At 44.2% G+C, this 22,694-nt stretch overlaps 1 protein-coding gene across 1 annotated transcript in view; it reads right to left on the bottom strand.

Moving 5' to 3' along the window:
- Positions 1-22,694, bottom strand: part of LOC137370250 (matrilin-4-like) — a 36,072-nt gene that overhangs the window by 1,200 nt on the left and 12,178 nt on the right. The window contains exons 6-12 of the mRNA XM_068032628.1: positions 21,191-21,313; positions 19,807-19,929; positions 11,149-11,211; positions 8,503-8,625; positions 4,429-4,842; positions 1,130-1,282; positions 285-377 (exon numbers count right to left, since the gene is read on the bottom strand). Coding sequence (XP_067888729.1) covers positions 285-377; positions 1,130-1,282; positions 4,429-4,842; positions 8,503-8,625; positions 11,149-11,211; positions 19,807-19,929; positions 21,191-21,313 — 1,092 coding nt within the window. The remainder of the gene's footprint in view (positions 1-284; positions 378-1,129; positions 1,283-4,428; positions 4,843-8,502; positions 8,626-11,148; positions 11,212-19,806; positions 19,930-21,190; positions 21,314-22,694) is intronic.

Below are 22,694 nucleotides of genomic sequence, written 5' to 3'. Positions count from 1 at the left end.
GTCCTGGCGTGGGACTTAACCCACAAATTTCTGACTCCAAGGTCAGGTACTACCAACTGAGCCACAGCTGACACCTATCCTTGGTTCCTTCCTCCTTCCCATGTCTACAGACTCTGATGCAACATCTCCACTATCTGTTGCAACAAAAATGTCTGTAAAACAATTTGAAAGAAGTCCACCTGTGTACATATGGACACTTGCTGAATAAATATAAGTGATTGTATTCCATTGTGAAGAAAATCAAAATCAATCAACAAAATTAACACAGTATATTAAAAGGATATATTTCTGGGTTAATGTTCGTATTTTTTCATTAGCATGAATCTGAAATGACACAACTGCTTCACACTTGCATTGATCCCCAAGTGATGGACTTCCTGTAAACAATGTACATGTATTAATTGAGCTCTTGTGTGTAGAGGGTTCATAAAATGGATCTTTTAACTTTGGCAGGTACCATCAGTTATACACCTTGCTCAGCTTTCCTTTCCATTGGCTCCACTTGTTGTGCCCTTGCTGAGATTGAAAGTTCTGGCCACAATTCCTTTTCTCTGTTGCTTTTCATTGACCCAGCCCAAGCCATACTTGTTATTGACGGGCATCGAACCTGTCCCATGCCATGATGGCCAGACCATCAAGGGTAAACATTTCTTCCCTCCTATTATATAGAATCTAAACTGGAATAAGCCATTTGGCCCAACTGGTCTCTGCTGGTATTTATACTCCCCCCACTCTACCTTTTCCAACCCTGTCTCCACATCCCTCTATTCCCTGCTGGCTCATGTAGGCATCAAATCTCATAAATACATTAATACTTGCTTCTTCAACAATTTCATGTGGCAGCGAGTTCCACATTCTCACTTCTAGTTTAAATTGCAAAATTCATCACATCCAGTTTTTTTAAAATGTTATATTTACAACTAAATGCATTTAGAAATAAATGGTACTGTTTATAGCAAGGAACAAAACAGTGTAAATGGATGGAGTTATTTGCTATATTCCAGCTGATTAGGTACATAATATTAATACTGACTCCAGAGTTCTTCCTGCTTTGCCTATGGCAGGAATTATGCTGTCCTATGATACCATGATATCTAGCAGGAATTACAGTGCATGTTACTTGAAGTACCTTTACAAATCTGTAGTTTCAGTTTTTCTGCAATTTCACCCATAGTCCTGAAGTCTTTTGTGTAATACAAGTACTTGTCTTGAGGAAATGAAGCAATTTGTTGTAATTCTTCTTCAATTGCCTTGCCAACCCCAACAGCATATATATTGATACCTGTTGAGACAGTTCCCATACGTATATTATATTTTATTTCTCTTTCCCTTCTGTGTACCATAGAGCCACAGCAGGTTATGATCTGGAATATACTGACTGAAAGGAGGATGGAAGCAGATTCAATATTAACTTTCAAAGGAAGTTGGATAAATACTTAAAAGATTTAGAGTTATGGGGAAAGAACAGGGAGATGGACTAATTGGACAGCTCTCTCAAAGAGCTGGCACAGTGGGTCAAATGACATACTCCTGTGCTGGGTGATTCTATGAAATCTTGCCCTAGGCTGATATTGAAAGGTGAGCAATTATACCTTTATAATGGGGACACAGATACATGTAAAGTGTTTACCACAAAAATAAACTACTCTATCAAAGTGGTGTCTGGCCTGGCTCCATGTTTGATGCTTTGGTTTGAGGGCACAATTGAAGTTAAGAAACTCAGTCATGTTCAGATTCACAGGTCAGTTTCTCTTAGCATTCATTAAATTGGAGCCTCAACTTGCCGTTCATTTTCAGTATGTTGTAAAGGCAAACAATGATGCATTGGAAAGGATAGTGTAACCATATCGAATAACAAATAGTAGATTGGTCATTATGATATTGCTGTGTGTGGGAACTTGCTATGTGTAAGTTGGCTCCTGTAGCTCTTGCATTATAACAGTGACTACACTTCAAAAGTACTTTATTGACAGTAAAGAAATTTGGGGCGTTCTAAGGTCATGACGAGCGCTGTATAAATTCACGTCTTTCTGTGAGGTTCTTCTCAGGCTAATTGTGTAACATTGTATGGTTTTGTTGGGAAATTACGAGTATATAATTAAGTATAAGGTAACTGCACACCTTGACATTTTCTAGCTGATCAGAGAGAGCCCGCTTGGATTTGTAAAGAGTGGGTCATGCCTGATGAACCTGACTGGATTTTTTGAAGTGGTAACTAAAGTAGTGGACAGGGGAATATCTGTGGATTTTTTGATATGGACTTCCACAAGGCTTTTGATAAAGTCCTTCATAAGAACATAAATAGGATCTGGAGTAGGCCATTCGGCCACTTGAGCCTGCTCCACCATTCAGTATTATGGCTGATCTGATTGTGGCCTTAACTCCACTTTCCTGCTTACCCCCCAAAACCCTTTATAAGAGACTGTTAGCTAAAGTTGAAACTTGTGAAATGGAAGGCAAATCATTGACCTAGTTAGGAAACTGGTTGAGCAGCAGGAGACAGAGTAGGGATAATGGGCAGGATGTGACTAAAGGTTCCACCCAAGGATCTGTGTTGGGGCCTCAACTGTTTACTGTACTTATTAATCACTTAGGTGATGGAATAGAAAGCCACATCCAAATTTGCTGATGACACAGAGATAGGTGGTATTGTAAGCAGTGCAGTTGGTAGCATAAAATTACAAAGATATTTGATTAAGTGAATGAGCAAAACTTTGGCAAATGGATTTCAATGTTGGAAAATGTGAGGTCATCACTTTGGACCTAAAAAGGATGGAACAGGGTACTTTCTAAATAGTGAAAAGCTAGAAACTGGAGGTCCAAGAGACTTGGAGGGTGGGGGGATTGTGGGTGGGTCCAGGAAAATCGATCATTAAAATGTCATGAACTGGTACAGAAAATAATCAAAAAGGCTAATGGAATGCTGCCCTTTATATCTAGAGAACTGAAAAACAAGGGGCTAGAATTTATGCTACAGCTATACAAAGTCCTGGTTAGACCACATCTGGAGTAGTGTGAGCAGTTCTGGGCACCACATCTTAGGAAGGATCTATTGGCCTTGAAAGGAGTGCAGCATAGATTTACCAGAATGATGCCTGGACTCCAAGGGTTAAATTATGAAGAGAGATTACACCAGCCAGTGTTATATTTATTGCAATTTAGAAGGTTATGGGATGATTTGATCAAAGTTTTCAAGATATTAAGGAGAACAGATAGGGCAGATAGAGAGAAACTATTTCCACTTGTTGGCGAGTCTAGGACTAGGGGCAGAGAGCCAGACCTTTCAGGAGTGAAATTAGAAACACTTCTTCACGCAAAGGGTGGTAGAATTTTGGAACTCTCCTGCAAATGGCAATTGATGCCAGATCAATTGTTAATTTTATAACTGCGATTGATAGATTTTTATTAATCAAACGTATTAAGGGATATGGGGCAAAGGCGGGTATGTGGAGTTAGGATGTAGATCAACCATGATCGTATTGAATGGCAGAACAAGCTCGAGGGGCTGAATGGCCTCCTCCTGTTCCTATGTTTTGGGATCTTTTGTGTCGATCTGAGCAGATATAGAATCTTGGTTTAAGGCAATGCAACAGTTTCAATACTACATTGAGTATCTATTGCTAATGTGCCATGTTATTGATATTTATGAGTGGGAAAAGCAATGGGTAATTGTTGTGGGTATGTCAGTTTGTTATCTTGCTGTTTTGTCTGCAGTTGAAAAAGGCTAAAGGTTGAGTCCTGGGATGCACTGCCAGAAAGGGTGATGGAAGCAGATTCAATAGTAACTCTTGAAAGGGAATTGGATAAATAGTTAAAAAGGAAAGATTTGCAAGACTATGGGGAAAGAGCATGGGTAGTGGGACTAATTGCAGTTCTTTCGGAGAGCAGGAAGGATGGGCTGAATGGGCGCCTCCTGTGCTAAAGAAAGGCATTCATTTATATAGCACCTTTCACAGCTTTGGGTACTACAGAAGAACTTTTGAAGTGTAGTCACCATTGTAATGTAGGAAAACACGACAGCCAATTTTTGCACAGCAAGCTTCTATAAACATCAATGTGATAATGACCATATAATCTGTTTATTTTTTAGTGATGTTGATTGGGGGATAAATATTGGCCAGGATACTGGGGAGGGGGACAAGTTCCCAGCTGCTCTTCTAAATACTGCCTTGGGATCATCTACGTCCACCTGAGAGCGCGGATGGGCATTTGATTAATGTCCCATCCAAAAGACAGCACCTCTGACAGTGCAGCACTCCCTCAGTATGGGCACTGGAGTGTCAGCCTAGATTTTTGTGCTCAAATCTCTGGAGTGGGGATTGAAACCGCAACCTTCTGACTCAGAGGCGAAGGTTATGAGTCATGGCTCACACTATACAAATGTATGATTCTATGGGTGGTTACCCATCATTATGAAATGCACATTACCATTCTCTTTTGCTTTAGATGCCCATTCTGCGACGTCAATTTGCTCACGTCCATCAGTGAACACGATCGCTACCTTTGGGACATTCTCCGAAAGAGCTCGAGCCCCTTCAGCCATCTTGAAACTGTTTTTAAAGATCTGCCTCAAAGCCAATCCTGTCATAGGTCTTCGACCTATGTATTTCACTCGACTCACTGCTGCCTTGACCTCATTCACTGTGCTGTAGCGTCTGAGAGGAAATTCAGTACGGACTTTATTGGAATACTGCACCAGACCCACTCGAGTTGAATTTGGTGCAACTTCCAATGCATCCACAATGTTGTTGACAAACTGTTTCACCGACTGGAAATTCTTTGCTCCAAGGCTTTTGGATCCATCAATGAAGAACACAAGGTCCATTGCTCCATTGGTACACTCTACAACCAAACACAAGAATGCACATCAAGCATAGCATGTGGGCAATGCACAGCTATGAGCATAGTCATAACATGAACCTAATTTTCAAAAATTGTTAACGTGTGCTTTTTAATTCCCTGTGCAGGAGCTACAAATGTGCAGGTCTCACCAATCTTGATTTTGGCTGACGGTTATAGAAGGAAAATCAATTACAAGATGACTCAGATTTTGTGATGAGGATTTAGACTGCAGTCCACAATTCCAGTGAGTTCAGCTGAATTTCCTGATTTTGTGCTGCAATTTCTGTAACATGTAGAGTTTGTTTGGTAAATTGATCCCTACAAGGGGGGAAAAGGCAGTCGGACCCACTCCCATTAATTATACCACGTCGCTCACACACTCCCACTTTTGTGCCTGCACAGACGCACTCAAAGGGCTGAATGTTTGGGCTCTGCTGAGGACGGGAATGGAGGCAGATGGGGTCGGGAATACCAGTGCCGATCGGCATGCTGTTTTCTCAACGTCGGTCCTGGTGCCGGTCATTGTGGTGAAGGTGGGTTTGGGGCTGGCAGGGTTACCCGTTCCCCTGCGGCAGGTAGCCAATTATGCTCTTTCTGAGCCTTGTTAAGCACATGTTAAAGGATGTTCCAGTTGGCTAACCTGACCAATGGCAGATTAACTGCCTGGAGGCAGGCACCCACTGTGGGGCGGGGTGGTGGGTGGGGGCACCACTCCAGGCAGGCCTAGAGGCCCTCTCTGCCTGCCTGGGTGCAGGTGCAGCCAGAGGACACCCTGTAGAGGGATTCTCCCCCACAGTGGTGGCCTGGCTGCTCTATCTTTTTTATTTAAACTTCGAAAAAATTTGGTAAGAGGACGCCTCCAGGTTGAAGCACCCTCTCAGTTACTTATCATCCACTAGAGGCTGCAGCTCCTCTCAAGACAGAAGGCTTCTGGCACTCCATCTTTGAGAGCCCTCCTGCTGCCCTTAATTGGACAGGGAACATGTCTCCATGCCAATTAAGGGGGTATCTCAAAGAGTGACTTTTCCCCTCAGTGCACGGGTTCAGGACCCAGAAATAGTCCCGGCTCCTGTGTCCCTCCCTTGGAGGAAAAATCCAGTCCCAAGTGAGAAGGACCAGGACAATGCAACAGGAAGCAAAACCTACACACTGAACTGAGAATGTCTGATCACTACAGGGAATTCTGTACCCCAGAGGGCTCTGGATGCTCAGTCATTGAGTATATTCAGGAATGCGATCAATAGATTTGGACACTGAGAATCAAGGGATATAGGGATACAGCAGGAAAGTGGAGTTGATGTGGAAGATCAGCCATAATCTTATTGAATGGTGGAGCAGGCTCGAGGGATCAAATGCCTCCTCCTGTCCCGATTTCTTATGTTCTAATGACAGAGCAGGAAATGTAATCTGATACACATGGGAAGAAAAACATCCACAGACACATAGCAATAGAGAGTGAGAGACATTGCAGATACAGGAATAATTGAGAAAAAGCTCCAGATAAACACAGACAGAGTAGATTTGTTCAGATATTGTGAAGGATGGAGTTGGTGCATGAGAAAATTACATGTTAAAATAATCTAACAAACTATAAAAGGTGACATTTTGTTGCTGAAATTTTCGATTTTGTCCCAGCAAAATTTGGTTTGTCCACTGCTGCTGAGGTGGGCTGGGCTGCAAAGCCTGAGTCAGCTAAGATTAGTTAGATCAGCATTGATCAGGATCAATCTTGCACCTTCCTGGTCTCTCTCTCTTGCTGAGTTTTGCACTCAAAGGACATTTACCAACTGAACCATTACGGCAAGTGGTAATGTTGCTGATTCTATTAACTAACTAAGACCCCCTGTTGGACACTGAGTCCAAGTGATGAGTCTGTGGCACCATAGTTAGAGAGCACTAGGTCTGACTTGTATTTCTAGCGAAATATTCCATCCTTGTGTTGGGTTCTGGGGTCTAGCACATTAATGTGTGGGAACTATTGACACAGGATGTCTATTCATTGAAGAATGTTGAATAGTATCACAATGCAACCAGGCATTAATCCCATTCTCCTGGCAATTTCTGTGGCTTTTTTTTTGGCTAATGTTTGCTGAGTAATTTGTTTTAAGAATGTTCCACCTATTTGTTTCATTATACAGAAATAGCCTAAAAAAATTCATATTTGTTACTTGGCCCTCGAACTGTTTTAGTCCAGTTAAAATCTGTATTATAACAGGTGGTTATGTACCTTCAACACGATTTGACTGGCCTGGATACTGTTGCAGTGAGCTGTACGTCCTGTAGAGAGAGCACCTGAGCTAGGTACAGAAGAAGCAAATGAAATGGCCATGAAGTGTTTAACTCATAGCTTGGTGATGATGGATAGAACACTGGAGTTTAGTCAATAGACACTTAAATCTTTTATTTACAGAGATGAGCACAGGTGAGTTCCTAATTAATACCTCTATCTGAATATACTTATCACCCATTCATATAAATTAACAAGGGAAGCTCCAATTTTGGATGACTATGTATGGAATTAAATAGAATATTTTGCACAAAAATTGACCATTTGGCCCAACTGCTCTAAGCCGCTGTTTATAGAACCATAGAACGGTTACGGTACAGAAAGAGGCCATTCAGCCCATTGTGTCTGCGCTGTCTGAAACAAAAAACTAGCTAGGGGGCTCTAGATTTGGCAGTACTACCCTTTATCTTTGTTGGGACATGTCTACACTGTGCCCATAGAATCTCGCTTTTGAATGCCTCCCACCGGTTTGCCACTGATTTTCCTTCAAGTAGCTATATCCAGTCCACTTTCAGCAGGTCACCTCACAGCTTCGTAAAATTTGCCTTCCCCCAATTTAGAACTTTTACTCCTGTTCTATCCTTGTCCTTTAATAATGATAAATCTAACTATTATGGTCACTATCAAAAATGGTCACCCACTGCTACTTCGTTCACTTGCCCAGCTTCATTTCCTAATCTAGAATTGCACCCCCTCTTGTTGGGCTTGTTACGTGCTAGCTAAAAAAGTTCTCTATGCTCCAACCGAGTCTCCTCCCAACAATCTTCATCTAAGCCTGTCAGCATATTCTTCTATTCCTTTCTCACGGGTGTTTTTGAGCTTCCCCTGAAATGAGAACTCTCACACCAATGCACTGCAATGGGTTTGCTACTGAAAGAATGATCAGTGTGAGGCAGAACTGTGCTGTGACAGCTCAGGTTTACTTTGGAATGGTCGTCACCTGCCCAGTTAATGGGATGGCCCATAAGAAAAAGCTTTACACAAAATGAGCATGAACGATTACCCACATGCAGAATGGAGGCCATTCTCAGCAGACCAAGATTGCTTATACGCATCCCTTTTTAAAAAAAAAGAATCCAGCAATTGAAAACCGGGCTTTTAATGTCTGGTTTTCACTTTTATTTCCTGGAATTACTGAGTAACCACCCCTGAATATGGATTCTCCAGTGAAAAACTAGACTGGTGGACATCCTAGTGTGGTTTGATTGGGCACATTTTAACAATTAGATCTGGCTGTTTTCTATTGATGATGATAATGTGAACATTTCTGCAAACATTTGTTAGATTAGAATAAATGAACTTCGATCGTTGAGACAGGATTTAAATGAAAATGAAGATAATTAGTGAGAGAAAGTAGATGGTGAAGGACATACGCTGGCAGGTCTTCCCATCAGGGTTAAGTATGTATCCTTTCCGACATCTGCAGAGATAACTGTCTTCTGTGCTCACGCAATCATGTTCACAGTTGTGCCTGGCCAGGACACAGAAATCAATTCCTGTAATAAGAACAGAGAATATAGTGACGTACATTACTATAAGGCAGCTGTTACTCTTCTTTCCACAGTCAAAGTGTTATATATTTCAGAGAAGTTACAAGTGAACATCTAATGACCTTACTGTATGTACAACCAGGAATCCAGTGCTACAATCTCCCTCCATCACCTCTGATGATAAACATACATATGTCTTTTTGAGTTTTCAATTAAGGTTGAGGGCAGGGTAACCTAATAGAGGTCTTTAAGGTTTTTTTATTTGTTCTTGGCATGTGGGTGTCGCTGGCTGGGCCAGCATTTATTGCCCATCCCTAATTGCCCTTGAGAAGGTGGTGGTGAGCCGCCTTCTTGAATCGCTGCAGTCCATGGGATGTAGGTACACCCACAGTGCTGTTAGGAAGGGATTTTAACCCAAAGACAGTGAAGGAACGGCGATATAATTCCAAGTCAGGATGGCGTCTGGCTTGGAGGGGAACTTGCAGATGGTGGGGTTCCCATGCTTCTGCTGCCCTTGTCCTACCAGGTGATAGGGGTCACAGGTTTGGAAGGTGCTGTCTAAGGAGCCTTGGTGAGTTGCTGTGTTGCATCTTGTAGGTGGTCCACACTTCTGCCACTGTGCACTGATGGTGGAAGGAGTGAATATTGAAGGTGGTAGATGGGATGCAGATCAAGCGGGCTGCTTTGTCCTGGATGATATTGAGCTGCTCGAGTGTTATTGGAGCCACACTCATCCAGGCAAGTGGACAGAATTCCATCACACTCCTGACTTGTGCTTTGTAGATGGTGGATATGCTTTGGGGAGTCAGGAGGTGAGTTACTTGTTGCAGAATTCCCAGCCTCTGACCTGCTCTTGTAGCCACAGTATTTAAATAGCTGGTCCAGTTAAATCTCTGGTCAATGGTAGCCTCCCGGATGTTAATGGTGGGGGATTCAGCGATAGTGATACCGATGAACATCAACAGGAGATGGTTAGGTTCTCTCTTGTTGGAGATGGTCATTGCCTGGCACTTGTGTGATGCGAATGTGACTTGCCATTTATCAGTCCAAGTCTGAATGTTGTCCAGGTCTTGTTGCATGAAGGCATGGACAGCTTCAGTATCTGAGGAGTTGCGAATGGTACTGAACATCATACAATCATTAGCAAACATCCCCACTTCTGACATTATGTTGGAGGGAAGGTCATTGATGAAGCAGCTGAAGATGATTGAGCCTAGGACACTACCCTGAGGAACTCCTGCAGTGATGTCTTGGAGCTGAGATGATTGGACTCCAACAACCACAACCATTTTCCTTTGTGCTAGGCATGACTCCAACCAGTGGAGTGTTTTCCCCCTGATTCCCATTGACTTCAGTTTTGCTAGGGTTCCTTGATGTCACATTCGGTCAAATGCGGCCTTGATGTCAAGGGGCAGTCATTCTCACCTCACTCTGCTTGGACCAAGGTTAGAATGAGGTCTGGAGTTGATATTATGAAAGATTTTGATAGGTAGGTGTAGGGGGAGACCAGAAGTAGGAGCCATAAATGTAAGATAGTCACTAATAAATCCATTAATGAATTCAGGAGAAACTTCCTTACCCAGAGAGAGGTTGAAATGTACAACTTGCTACCACAAGGAGTGGTTGAGGCAAATATGTAGATACATTTAAAGGGATGCTAAATAAATACATGAGGGAGAAAGGAATAGAAGGATAGGGTTCAATGGAGAGGGATGGAAGGAGGCTTGTGTGGACAACCTGTTCTGTCCAATGACTTGTTTTCATCCTTTTATTGGGTTGCCTCTTGAAAGTGGACATTGGAATTGTCTCCTAGGCAGGGCACATATCGATCAGACCAGGTAACTGATTCTGAGGAATCAGCCCATGCCAGTATAGAAACAGAACCCGATTAACACCCAGGCTTAGGCTAACAAATGGCAGGTAACCCTCATACCACATAAGTGTCAGGTAATGATCTTCTGAAACAGGTGAAAGCACAACTATGTCCCCTGATCTTCAGTACCACCACCATTGCCCAGTCACTCCCACGTTCAAAAGCTTTTGGATTGACATTGACTAAAAGCTTAACTGAAGTAGCTATATCAACATTGACTGCTGCCACCACTGCTTTCGTTCAGTAACCCCCTCAACCACTGTAACCTGAACAGATGCACTAAAGAAATGGAGGGAGGGAACGAGGATTTAAAAAACAAAGGACCTCACTCGGGACTGTTATTCTAAGGTGGAAAGACACACACATGATAAATGGTATTTTGGAGTAGGGAAAAGGCTGAGTACTCTGCGAAGAGTGGCTCATTCCCTAACCTAACAAAGTCTCTGCACCATCTACAGAGCTCAGACCAGGCGTGTAATGGAATACTTATCACTCATTTAGGTGGGTGCATTCACAGCAATGCTCATAGCTCAACACCATCCATACCAGAGCAGATCACTGAGTCAATAGTCAGCCATTATCAGTGCACTGTGACTACACTATATACAATATACAGGATGCACTACAGCAACTCCACAAGGTTATTTTGACAGTACCTCTCTCCCATGTAACTTCACCATAAAGGATGTACAGAAGAAGTTTCCACTTGCAGACGAGACCTGAACTCGGGGCCAAGATATCAGGCAGTCACCAATAAATGCAAGAGAGAATTCAGGAGAATGTGGAACTCACCACCACAGAGAGTAGTTGAGGCAACTAGCACAGATGCATTTAAGGGGAAGCTAGATCGACACATGAGGGAGAATGATACCACCACCAAACACATCTTCCCCACCCTTTTCAGTATTCCCTCTGCAACACCCTGGTCCATTCCTCAGTTACACTCAACACTTCTCCCCTTTCCTACAATACTTTTCCATGCAAGCACAGGATTTACAACACCTGACCTTTTACTTCCTCCGTTCCTACTGTCCAGGGCACCAAATACTCCTTCCAAGCGAAACAGCGATTTACTTCTTTCAATTTAGCATACTGTATTCGCTGCTCACACTACAGTCTCCTCTACATTGGGGAGACTAAATGCAGACTGGGTGACCGCTTTGTGAAACACCTCCATTCAGTCCACAAATGCGACCTTAGCTTCCTGTTGCTTCTCATTTTAATTCTCCACTTTGCTCCCACTCTGACCTTTCTGTCCTTGGCCTTATACAGTGTTCTAATGAAGGTCAATGCAAGCTTGAGGAACAGTACCTCATCTTTTGACTGGGTATTTTACAGCCTTCTGGACTCAACACAGAGTTCAATCATTCTAAATCGTAATCTCTACCCACTTTTTTCTTTTTTTTCTGGTTTTTCTTTGTTGTTTCCCCCTCCTGTTTCTTTCATAATCCCTTTACTTTGAGTTTGGATTGCTGCTCTCCTGCCATTTACACCTCATCCAGACACATCTTTTGTTTTTTTATTTGACTTTGTACCATGAAACCTTTTGTCATTTAATCTCTCCTACCCTCCGCCCTATCATAGACCTTCCCTTTTGTTTTTCTTCACCCCTCTCCCCTTTCACTTGCTCAGAACCTATTGCATTTCTAACCTTTGTCAGTTCTGATGAAACATTAACTCTGTTTTTCTCTCCACAGATGCTGCCTGACCTTCTGAGTATTTCCAGCACTTTTGGATTTTGTTTAAGGAAAAGAAAGATTTCTTTTTTATTTATTCACAGTGGGTATCAGTGACAAGGCCAGCATTTATTGTCCATCCTTAATTGCCTTTGATACAGTGGTGGTAAGCCACCTTCATGAATACATGTATACATTTATGTACCTACACCCCAAAGACTGCAGTGGTTCAAGAAGGCAGCTCACTACCACTTTCTGAAAGGGCAATTAGGGATGAGCAATAAATGCTGGCCTAACCAGCGATGCCCACAGCCCATGGACGAATAAAACAAAACAACTGAGTGGCTTGCTAGGCCATTTCAGAGGGCAGTTAAGAGTCAACCACATTACTGTGGGTCTTGAATCACATAGAGGCCAGACTGGGTAAGGATGACAGATTCCCTTCACTAAAGGGCATTAGTGAATGAGATGGGTTTTTACGACAATCCTGGCCATCAGTACTGATAATGGCTTTTTAATTCCAGATTTATTTAACTAACTGAATTTAAATTCCCCTGGGGCCCTGGTAGGATTTGAACTTATGTCTCCAGATCATTAGTCTAGACCTCTGGATTACTAGTCCAGTAACATGACTACTATAATAATAATTCCGAAGAAGTGTCACTGACCCTAAACGTTAACTCTGCTTCTCTTTCCACAGATGCTGCCAGACCTGCTGAGTGGTTCCAGCATTTCTTGTTTTTATTTCAGATTTCCAGCATCCGCAGTATTTTGCTTTTATATTAACATGACTACTATGCTACCCTATGCAAATATGTTGATGGGGTCAGTGGGAGGAGGCTTGTGTGGAGCATAAACACCAGCATTTTTTAATTCATTCATGGGATGTGGGCCTTGCTGGCTAGACCAGCATTTATTGCCCCATCCCTAATTCCCCTTGAGAAGGTGTGGTGAGCTGCTTTCTTGAACCGCTGCAGTCCATGTGGGGTAGGTACACCCACAGTGCTGTTAGGAAGGGAGTTCCAGGATTTTGACCAGTGACAGTGAAGGAATGGCGATGTAGTTCCAAGTCAGGATGGTGTGTGACTTGGAGGGGAACTTGCAGGTGATGGTGCTCCCATGTATCTGCTGCCCTTGTCCTTCTTGTTGGTAGAGGTCGCGGGTTTGAAGGTGCTGTCTAAGGAACCTTGGTGGAGGGAGTGAATGTTTGTGGATGGGGTGCCAATCAAGCGGGCTGCTTTGTGTTGGATGGTGTCGAGCTTCTTGAGTGTTGTTGGAGCTGCACCCATCCAGGCAAGTGGAGAGTATTCCATCACACTCCTGACTTGTGCCTTGTAGATGGTGGACAGGCATTGGGGAGTCAGGAGGTGAGTTACGCACTGCAAGATTCCCAGCCTCTGACCTACTCTTGTAGCCACGGTATTTATATGGCTACTCTAGTTCAGGTTTTGGTCAATGGTAACCCCTAGGATGTTGATAGTGGGGGATTCAGTGATCGTAATGCCATTGAATGTCAGGGGGAGATGGTTAGATTCTCTCTATTTGGAGATGGTCATTGCCTGGTACTTGTGTGGCGCGAATGTTACTTGCCACGTATCAGCCCAGGCCTGGATATTGTCCAGGTCTTGCTGCATTTCTACACGGACTGCTCCAGTATCTGAGAAGTCGCAAAAGGTGCTGAACATTGTGCAATCATCAGCAAACATCAGCATGAACCTATTGGACCGAACAGCTTGTTTCTGGGCTGTAAATGTTATGTAATGATGTATGTAGGGACAGGAGCAGTAATATAGTGGGAACACTGCCAATTGAAAGTTCCTCACCAAGTGCTGCACCATCCTGACTTGGATATATATTGCCATTCTTTCAATGCTGCTGGTTCAATATCCTGGGACTTCCTACCTCACAGCATTGGAGGACTGCAGTGGTTCATGGAGAAGGCCTACCACCACCTCTGAGCAACTGAAGACGGCCTTATCAGCATCACACACATTATTCATAGTTTTTTTGGAAAAGTCACAGGCTGGGATCCTGACACAGGTCACTATTTAAAAATAAGGAGTCGCCCATTTAAAACAGAGATCAGGAGAAATTTTTTTCTCACAGAGGGTTGTGAGTCTTTGGAATTCTCTTCCTCGAAATGTGGTGGAAGCAGAGCCTTTGAATATGTTTAAGGCAGAGGTAGATAGATTCTTGATAAGCAAGGGGGTGAAAGGTTATCAGGGGTAGGCGGGAATGTGGAGTAATTGGTTCAGCCATGACCTTGTTGAATGACAGAGCAGGCTCAAGAGGCCGAGTGGCCTACTCCTGCTCCTAATTCGTATATTCATAGCCATGATCTTATTGAATGGTGGAACAGGCTCAAGGGGTTGAACGGCCTTGTCCTATTACTATGTCCTGCGTCTGTGCTGACTTTTGATCTGGAGTTTGAATTGTTAGCTTCATTCTCTGTTTGCTTTGATTTCTTTATTGCTTCTCTTCATTAACTTTGCAGAGCCTCTCATTGCTGCATAGATTTGTTCATTTCGACTATTGCAGGTGATGACTCTAAAGAGTGTGCAGGAACAGAGGGACCTGGGGGTGCATGTACATCGATCTTTGAAGGTGACAGGACATATTGAGAGAGTGGTTAGTTAAGCATATGGGATCTTGGGCTTCATAAATAGAGGCATTGAGTACAAAAGCAGGGAAGTTATGCTGAACCTTTATAAAGCTCTGGTTAGGCCCCAGCTGCAGTATTGCATCCTGTTCTGGTCACCACACGTTAGGAAGGATGTGAGGGTCCTTGAGAGGGTGCAGAGGAGATTTGCCAGCCTGGTTCCAGGGATGGAGGATTTTAGTTACAAGGTTAGGTTGGAAAAGCTGGGGTTATTCTCCTTAGAACAAAGGAGATTGAGGGGAGATTTAATAGAAGTGTACAAGATTATGACAGGCTGAGATAAGTTAGACAAGGAAAAACTGTTCCCATTGATTAATGGTACAAGAACTAGGGGACAGAGATTGAAGGTTTTGGGAAAGAGAAGCAGGGGCAATATGAGGAAGAACATTATTTCACAGCGGGTGGTAATGACCTGGAACTCGCTGCCCACAAGGGAGGTGGAAGTGGAGGCGATCAAGAGGAAATTGAAATAAACTTTCAGGGCTGCGGGGATCGAGCGGGGGACTGGGACTGACTGGATAGCTCCGTGGAGAGCTGGCCCAGACTCGATGGGCTGAACAGCATCCTTCTTTGTTTAAATAACTCTGTGACTGCCACCTTGTGATTAGGAAGTGCATTTGTGATGAAGTGAGGGACAGCTACAGTCATTAGGCAGAAATTACAAAGAATAGTGACACCTAAGTTATAGGATAAAGGTAGCTGGGTGACCGTCAGGGGAGGGAAAGGGAATAGGCGCACAGTGCAGGGATCCCCTGTGGCCGTTCCCCTCAATAATAAGTATACCGTTTTGGATACAGTTGGGGGGGGGGCACCTACCAGGGGAAAGCCACAGTGGCCAGGTCTCTGGCACTGAGCCTGGCTCAGTGGCTCAGAAGGGAAGGGGGGAGAATAGGAGAGCGATAGTGATAGGAGATTCGATGGTTAGAGGAACAGACAGGAGATTCTGTGGTCATGAACGAGACTCCCAGATGGTATGTTGCCTCCCGGGTGCCAGGGTCAGGGATGTCTCGGATCGAGTCTACAGGATTCTTAAGGGGGAGGGGGAGCAGCCAGAGGTCGTGGTACATATCGGTACCACTGACATAGCTAGGAAAAGGGATGAGGACCTGAAAAGCGAATATAGGGAGTTAGGTTGGAAGCTGAAAGGCAGGACGAGCAGAGTAGTAATCTCAGGATTGTTACCGGTGCCACGTGCTAGTGAGGCTAGAAACAGGGAGCGAGTGCAGCTGAACACGTGGCTACAGAACTGGTGTAGGAGGGAGGGCTTCAGATATGTGGATCATTAGGATACCTTCTGGGGAAGGTGGGACCTGTACAAGAAGGGACGGGTTGCATCTGAACTGGAGGGGCACCAATATCCTGGGCGGGAGGTTTGCTAGAGCTCTTCGGGAGGGTTTAAACGAGTTTGGCAGGGGGATGGGAACCGGAGCTACGGATCAGTGGATGGGGTAGCTGTTGAACAGGCAGATACTGAGTGCAGAGAGTCTGTGAGGAAGGTTAGACAATTGACACGACAAAGTTGCAGCCAGTATGATGGGTTGAAGTGTGTCTATTTTAACGCAAGAAGTGTCAGGAATAAGGGTGATGAACTTAGAGCATGGATCAGTACTTGGAGCTACGATGTTGTGGCCATTACGGAGACGTGGATATCACAGGGGCAGGAATGGATGTTGGATGTTCCGGGGTTTAGATGTTTCAAAAGGAATAGGGAGGAAGGTAAAAGAGGTGGGGGAGTGGCATTGTTAATCAGGGATAGTATCACAGCTGCAGAAAGGGAGGTCATCGAGGAGGGTTTGTCTACTGAGTCATTATGGGTGGAAGTCAGAAACAGGAAAGGAGCAGTCACTTTGTTGGGAGTTTTCTATAGACCCCACAATAGCAACAGAGACATGGAGGAACAGATTGGGAGGCAGATTTTGGAAAGGTGCAGAAGTAACAGGGTTGTTGTCATGGGTGACTTCAACTTCCCTAATATTGATTGGAACCTCCTTAGTGCAAATAGTTTGGATGGAGCAGTTCTTGTCAGGTGTGTCCAGGAAGGTTTCCTGACTCAATATGTAGATAGGCCGACTAGAGGGGAGACTATGTTGGACTTGGTGCTTGGCAACGAACCAGGCCAGGTGGCAGATCTCTCGGTGGGAGAGCATTTCGGTGATAGTGATCACAACTCCCTGACCTTTACTATAGTCATGGAGAGGGACAGGAGCAGACAGGATGGGAAAATATTTAATTGGGGGAGGGGGAATTACAATGCTATTAGGCAGGAACTGGGGAGCATAAACTGGGAACAGATATTCTCAGGGAAATGCACGACAGAAATATGGAGGTTGTTTAGGGAGCACTTGCTGCAAATGCTGGATAGGTTTGTCCCGATGAGGCAAGGAAGGGATGGTAGGGTGAAGGAATCTTGGATGACAAGAGATGTGGAACAGCTAGTCAAGAGGAAGAAGGAAGCTTACTTAAGGTTGAGGAAGCAAGGATCAGACAGGGCTCTAGAGGGTTACAAGGTAGCCAGGAAGGAACTGAAGAATGGACTTAGGAGAGCTCGAAGGGGACATGAAAAAGTCTTGGCAGGTAGGATTAAGGAAAATCCCAAATTGTTCTACACTTATGTGAGGAACAAGAGGATGGCCAGAGTGAGGGTAGGGCCAATCGGGGATAGTGGAGGAACTTGTGCCTGGAGTCAGAGGAGGTAGGGGAGGTCCTAAATGAATACTTTGCTTCAGTATTCACTAGTGAGAGGAACCTGGTCGTTTGTGAGGACAGCGTGGAACAGGCTGATATGCTCGAACAGGTTGAGGTTAAGAGGGAGGATGTGCTGGAAATTTTGAATGATATGAGGACAGATAAGTCCCCGGGGCCAGATGGGATATACCCAAGGATATTACGGGAAGCGAGGGAAGAGATTGCTACGCCTTTGGCGATGATCTTTGCGTCCTCACTGTCCACTGGAGTAGTACCGGATGATTGGAGGGTGGCAAATGTTGTTCCCTTGTTCAAGAAAGGGAATAGGGATAACCCTGGGAATTATAGACCAGTCAGTCTTACGTCGGTAGTGGGCAAATTATTGGAGAGGGTTCTGAGAGACAGGATTTATGATTATTTGGAAAAGCATGGTTTGATTAGAGACAGTCAGCATGGCTTTGTGAGGGGCAGGTCATGCCTCACAAGCCTTATTGAATTCTTTGAAGATGTGACAAAACACATTGATGAAGGAAGAGCAGTGGATGTGGTGTATATGGATTTTAGCAAGGCGTTTGATAAGGTTCCCCATGGTAGGCTCATTCAGAAAGTGAGGAGGCATGGGATACAGGGAAAGTTGGCTGTCTGGATACAAAATTGGCTGGCCCATAGAAGACAGAGGGTGGTAGTAGATGGAAAGTATTCAGCATGGAGCTCGGTGACCAGTGGTGTTCCGCAGGGATCTGTTCTGAGACCTCTGCTCTTTGTGATTTTTATAAATGACTTGGATGAGGAAGTGGAAGGCTGGGTTAGCAAGTTTGCCGATGACACAAAGGTTGCTGGAGTTGTGGATAGTGTGGAAGGCTGTTGTAGGTTGCAACGGGACATTGACAGGATGCAGAGCTGGGCTGAGAAGTGGCAGATGGAGTTCAACCTGGAAAAGTGTGAAGTGATTCATTTTGGAAGGTCGAATTTGAATGCAGAATAGAGGCTTAAAGACAGGATTCTTGGTAGTGTGGAGGAACAGAGGGATCTTGGGGTCCATGTCCATAGATCGATCAAAGTTGCCACCCAAGTTGATAGGGTTGTTAAGAAGGCGTATGGTGTGTTGGCTTTCATTAACAGGGGGATTGAGTTTAAGAGCCACGAGGTTATGCTGCAGCTCTATAAGGCCCTGGTTCGACCACACTTGGAATATTGTGTTCAGTTCTGGTCGCCTCATTATAGGAAGGATGTGGAAGCTTTAGAGAGGGTGCAGAGGAGATTTACCAGGATGCTGCCTGGACTGGAGGGCATGTCTTACGAAGAAAGATTGAGGGAGCTAAGGCTTTTCTCATTGGAGTGAAGAAGGATGAGAGGTGACTTGATAGAGGGGTACAAGATGATGAGAGGCATAGATAGAGTGGATAGCCAGAGACTTTTTCCCAGGGCTGAAAGGGCTATCACCAGGGGGCATAATTTTAAGGTGATTGGAGGAAGGTTTCGGGGAGATGTCAGAGGTAGGTCCTTTACGCAGAGAGTGGTGGGTGCGTGGAATGCGCTGCCAGCGGTGGTAGTAGAAGCAGGTGCATTCGGGGCATTGAAGCGACTCTTGGATAGGTACATGGATGATAGTAGAATGAAGGGTAGGTAGTTAGTTTGATCTTAGAGTAGGTTAAAGGTTCGGCACAACATCGTGGGCCGAAGGGCCTGTACTGTGCTGTACTGTTCTATGTTCTATGTTCTAATACAGCACAGAAACAGGCCATTTGGCCTGACAGCCCCATGCTGGTGTTTATATTCCACACGTTCCCAACTATGAAGGACCTGAGCTAAGAACTGATTAAACTCAGCCAAGTGTGTTTGACGAAACCACTACCCTGCAACTTATACCTCAGTTATTTCAGAAATGGTTGTATCAGTGAAAATATTTTTCACATACGCCGTAAAAGCAGGAGGAGGCCATTCAGCCCCTCGAGCCTGTTCCACAGGAACAGGAGGAGGCTATTCAGCCCCTCGAGCCTGTTCCACCATTCAGTGAGGTCTTGGCTGATTTGTGCCTCAATTCCATCTACCAGTCTTGGTTCCATATCTTTTCAATACCTTTACCTCAACAAAATTCTTTTAACTGACCTGGTCTCAACAGCTTTTGGGGGTAGAGAGTTGCAGACCCCCTCCCAGAGAAAACTGAGAGATAAAATCGATGTCAGATAGAGCGCACCATGTAAAGACATGGGAAACCTACGGCTCTGAGGAAAAAGTACAGCTCAAACAAATTAAATTCTAAGCAAAAGCCAAATATCCGGACAGATGCTTACGTCGGCATGTCTTCCTGTCTGGATTCAGTGTGTATCCTGTATGACATCGGCAGATATAAGAGGTTTCCGTATTGGCACATTCGTGCTCACAGCCATGGTTTCCATTACTGCAGTGGTCAATCTCTGTCAAAAACAACAACAACAATTTGCATTTATATAGCACCTTCAACATATAAGATCCTGAGGGGTCTTGACAGGGTGGATGTAGAAAAGATGTTTCCCTTGTGGGAGAATCTATAACTAGGGGTCACTGTTTAAAAATAAGGGGTCGCCCATTTAAGACAGAGATGAGGAGAAATTCTTTCGTGAGTCTTTGGAATTCTCTTCCTCAAAAGGCAGTGGAAGCAGAGTCTTTGGATATTTTGAAGGCAGAGGTAGATAGATTCTTGATGAGCAAGGGGGTGGAAGGTTATCGGGGGTAGGTGGAAATGTTGAGTAATCCGTTCAGCCATGAACTTATTGAATGGTGTAGCAGGCTTGAAGGGCCGAGTAGCCTATTCCTGCTCCTAACTAGTATGTGCGTATGTAGTAAAACATCCCAAGGTGCATTAGACAAATTTGACACTGAGCCATCTAAGGAGATATTAGGACAGGTGACCAAAAACCTAGTCAAAGGGGTAGGTTTTAAGGAGAGAGGCAGAGAGTTTAAAGGAGGAGAGAAGTGGAGTGGCTGAGAGGTTTAGAGAGAGATTCCAGAGCATAGGGTCCAGGCAGCTGAAAGCATGGCCGCTAATGATGGAACGACGGAAATCGGATGTGCAAGAGGCCAGAATTGGAGGAATGGAGAAATCTCGGCAGAAGGTTACCAAGATAGGGAGGGGTGAGGGCATGGAGAGATTTGAGCACAGAGAGTTTCAAAATCGAGGCGTTGCTGTACTGGGAGCCAATGTAGGTTAGTGAGCACAGGGCTGATGGTTGAATGGCAGTCGGTACGAGTTAGGATACAGGCAGCAGAAGAGTTTTGGATGACCGCAAGATTATGGAGCATGGAATGTGGGAGCCAACTAGGAGTGCATTGGAATAGTCAGGTCCGGAGGCAATAAAGGAATGGCTGAGGGTTTCAGCAGCCGATGAGTTGAGGCAGGAACAATGTCACGGAGGTAGAAATGGGCGGCTTTTGTAATGGAACAGATATGTGATTAGAAGCTCAGTTATTCCCGATCTATGCTATCAAAACCCCTCATTATCATGCAAGGTTGGCTAATTTGTGTGCAGGCAGGTACTTTCCAGTTCCAACACACCACACTAAGCTATCCCCTCCCACATTTTCAGATCTGCTATTTACCTTCTTTAACATTTAGGAGCACCATGAAGACATGATGTAGCATCAACATACAGTTCTTATTCAAATGGTCAAAGAAATTTAAATGAAAACATAACTTACTTCTGCAGGTTTTCTGATCATTATTTAGAATGAATCCTTTTTTACATTTACAAATGTAAGATCCTGGTGTGTTGATACAGATCTGTTCACAGCCGTGTCCAACCACTCCACAGAGATCTGTATCTGTAGACAGTAAACAAAAAGGAAGGTTTACCATGAGTAAAATACTTAATAAAGACAAACTTCAAAGTTAAGTAGACTCTGGAGTTAAATGTTAAGTAGACTCTGGAGTTAACTTTAGCAACTTATACTGAAGGAAGGGGGCTCAATTAGTGCTATTATTCTTAACAGTAATGACCGTAGTTTTGGGCTAAGAGGCACTGATTGGAATGAATTGAATGATAGGGGGTTTCATGGAGCTCTATTGTATTTGAAGCCAAAATGAACTGCGTCAGCAAACTTAAAAAAGGCTTAATCATTCCTAACTGCTCTTATCTGAGTTGGACCTTCATGCAGCCACTTCTCAAATTGAATTTAAAGAAAGAACTTGCATTTCTAAAGTACGTTTCACGACCTCAGGATGTCCCGAAGAGCTTTACAGCCAATGAAGTACTTTTGAAGCGTAGTCACTGTTGTAATGTAGGAAACGCAGCAGCCAATTTGTGCCTGAAAATGTCCCACAAACAGCAATGGGATAAATGACCAGAAAATCTGTTTTAGTTATGTTGGTTGCAGTATAAATATTGTCTAGGACATCAGAGCTATCTCCTCTTAGAGTCATTACGGCGCAGACGGAGGCCATTCGGCCCATAAAGTCCATGCCAGCTCTCTGTAGAGCAATCCAGTCAGTCCCATTCCCCTACTCTATCCCAGTATCCCTGCAAGTTTATTTCCATCAAGTGCCCATCCAATGTCCTTTTGAGATAATCATCGTCTCTACTTCCACCACTTTTGTAGGCAGTGAGTTCCAGGTCATTACCACTCGCTGTGTAAAAATGTTCTTCCTCATATTCCCCCTGCATCTCTTGCCCAAAACCTTCAATCCGTGTCCCCTAGTCCTTGTACCATCAGCTAATGAGAACAGTTTTTCCTTGTCAAACTTATAAACTTGATATAATCTTGTACACCACTGTCACATCCCCTTCAATCTCCTTCGCTCCAAGGAGAACAACCCCAGTTTCTCCAATCTAATCTTGTAGCTAAAATCCCCCATCCCTGGAACCATTCTGGTAAATCTCCTCTGCACCCTCACAAGGACCCTCACATCCTCCCTAAAGTGTGGTGACCAGAACTGGATGTAATACTCTAGTTGGGGCCTAACCAGAGCTTTATAAAGGTTCAGCATAACTTCCCTGCTTTTGTACTCAATGCCTCTATTTATGAAGCCCAAGATCTAATATGCTTTACTAACCACTCTCTCAATATGTCCTGCCACCTTCAAAGATCAATGCACATGCACCGCCAGGTCACTCTGTTCCTGCACACTCTTTAGAACTGTGTCATTCAGTTTATATTGCCTCTCCCTATCCCTTTTGCCATAATGCACACCTCACTATCTGCTACT

The sequence above is a fragment of the Heterodontus francisci genome, chromosome 5 (assembly GCF_036365525.1).
Source record: "Heterodontus francisci isolate sHetFra1 chromosome 5, sHetFra1.hap1, whole genome shotgun sequence".
Classification (NCBI taxonomy): Eukaryota; Metazoa; Chordata; class Chondrichthyes; order Heterodontiformes; family Heterodontidae; genus Heterodontus; species Heterodontus francisci.
Note: the sequence above shows the minus strand (reverse complement) of the source record. Positions and strands in the feature narration are given on the sequence as shown.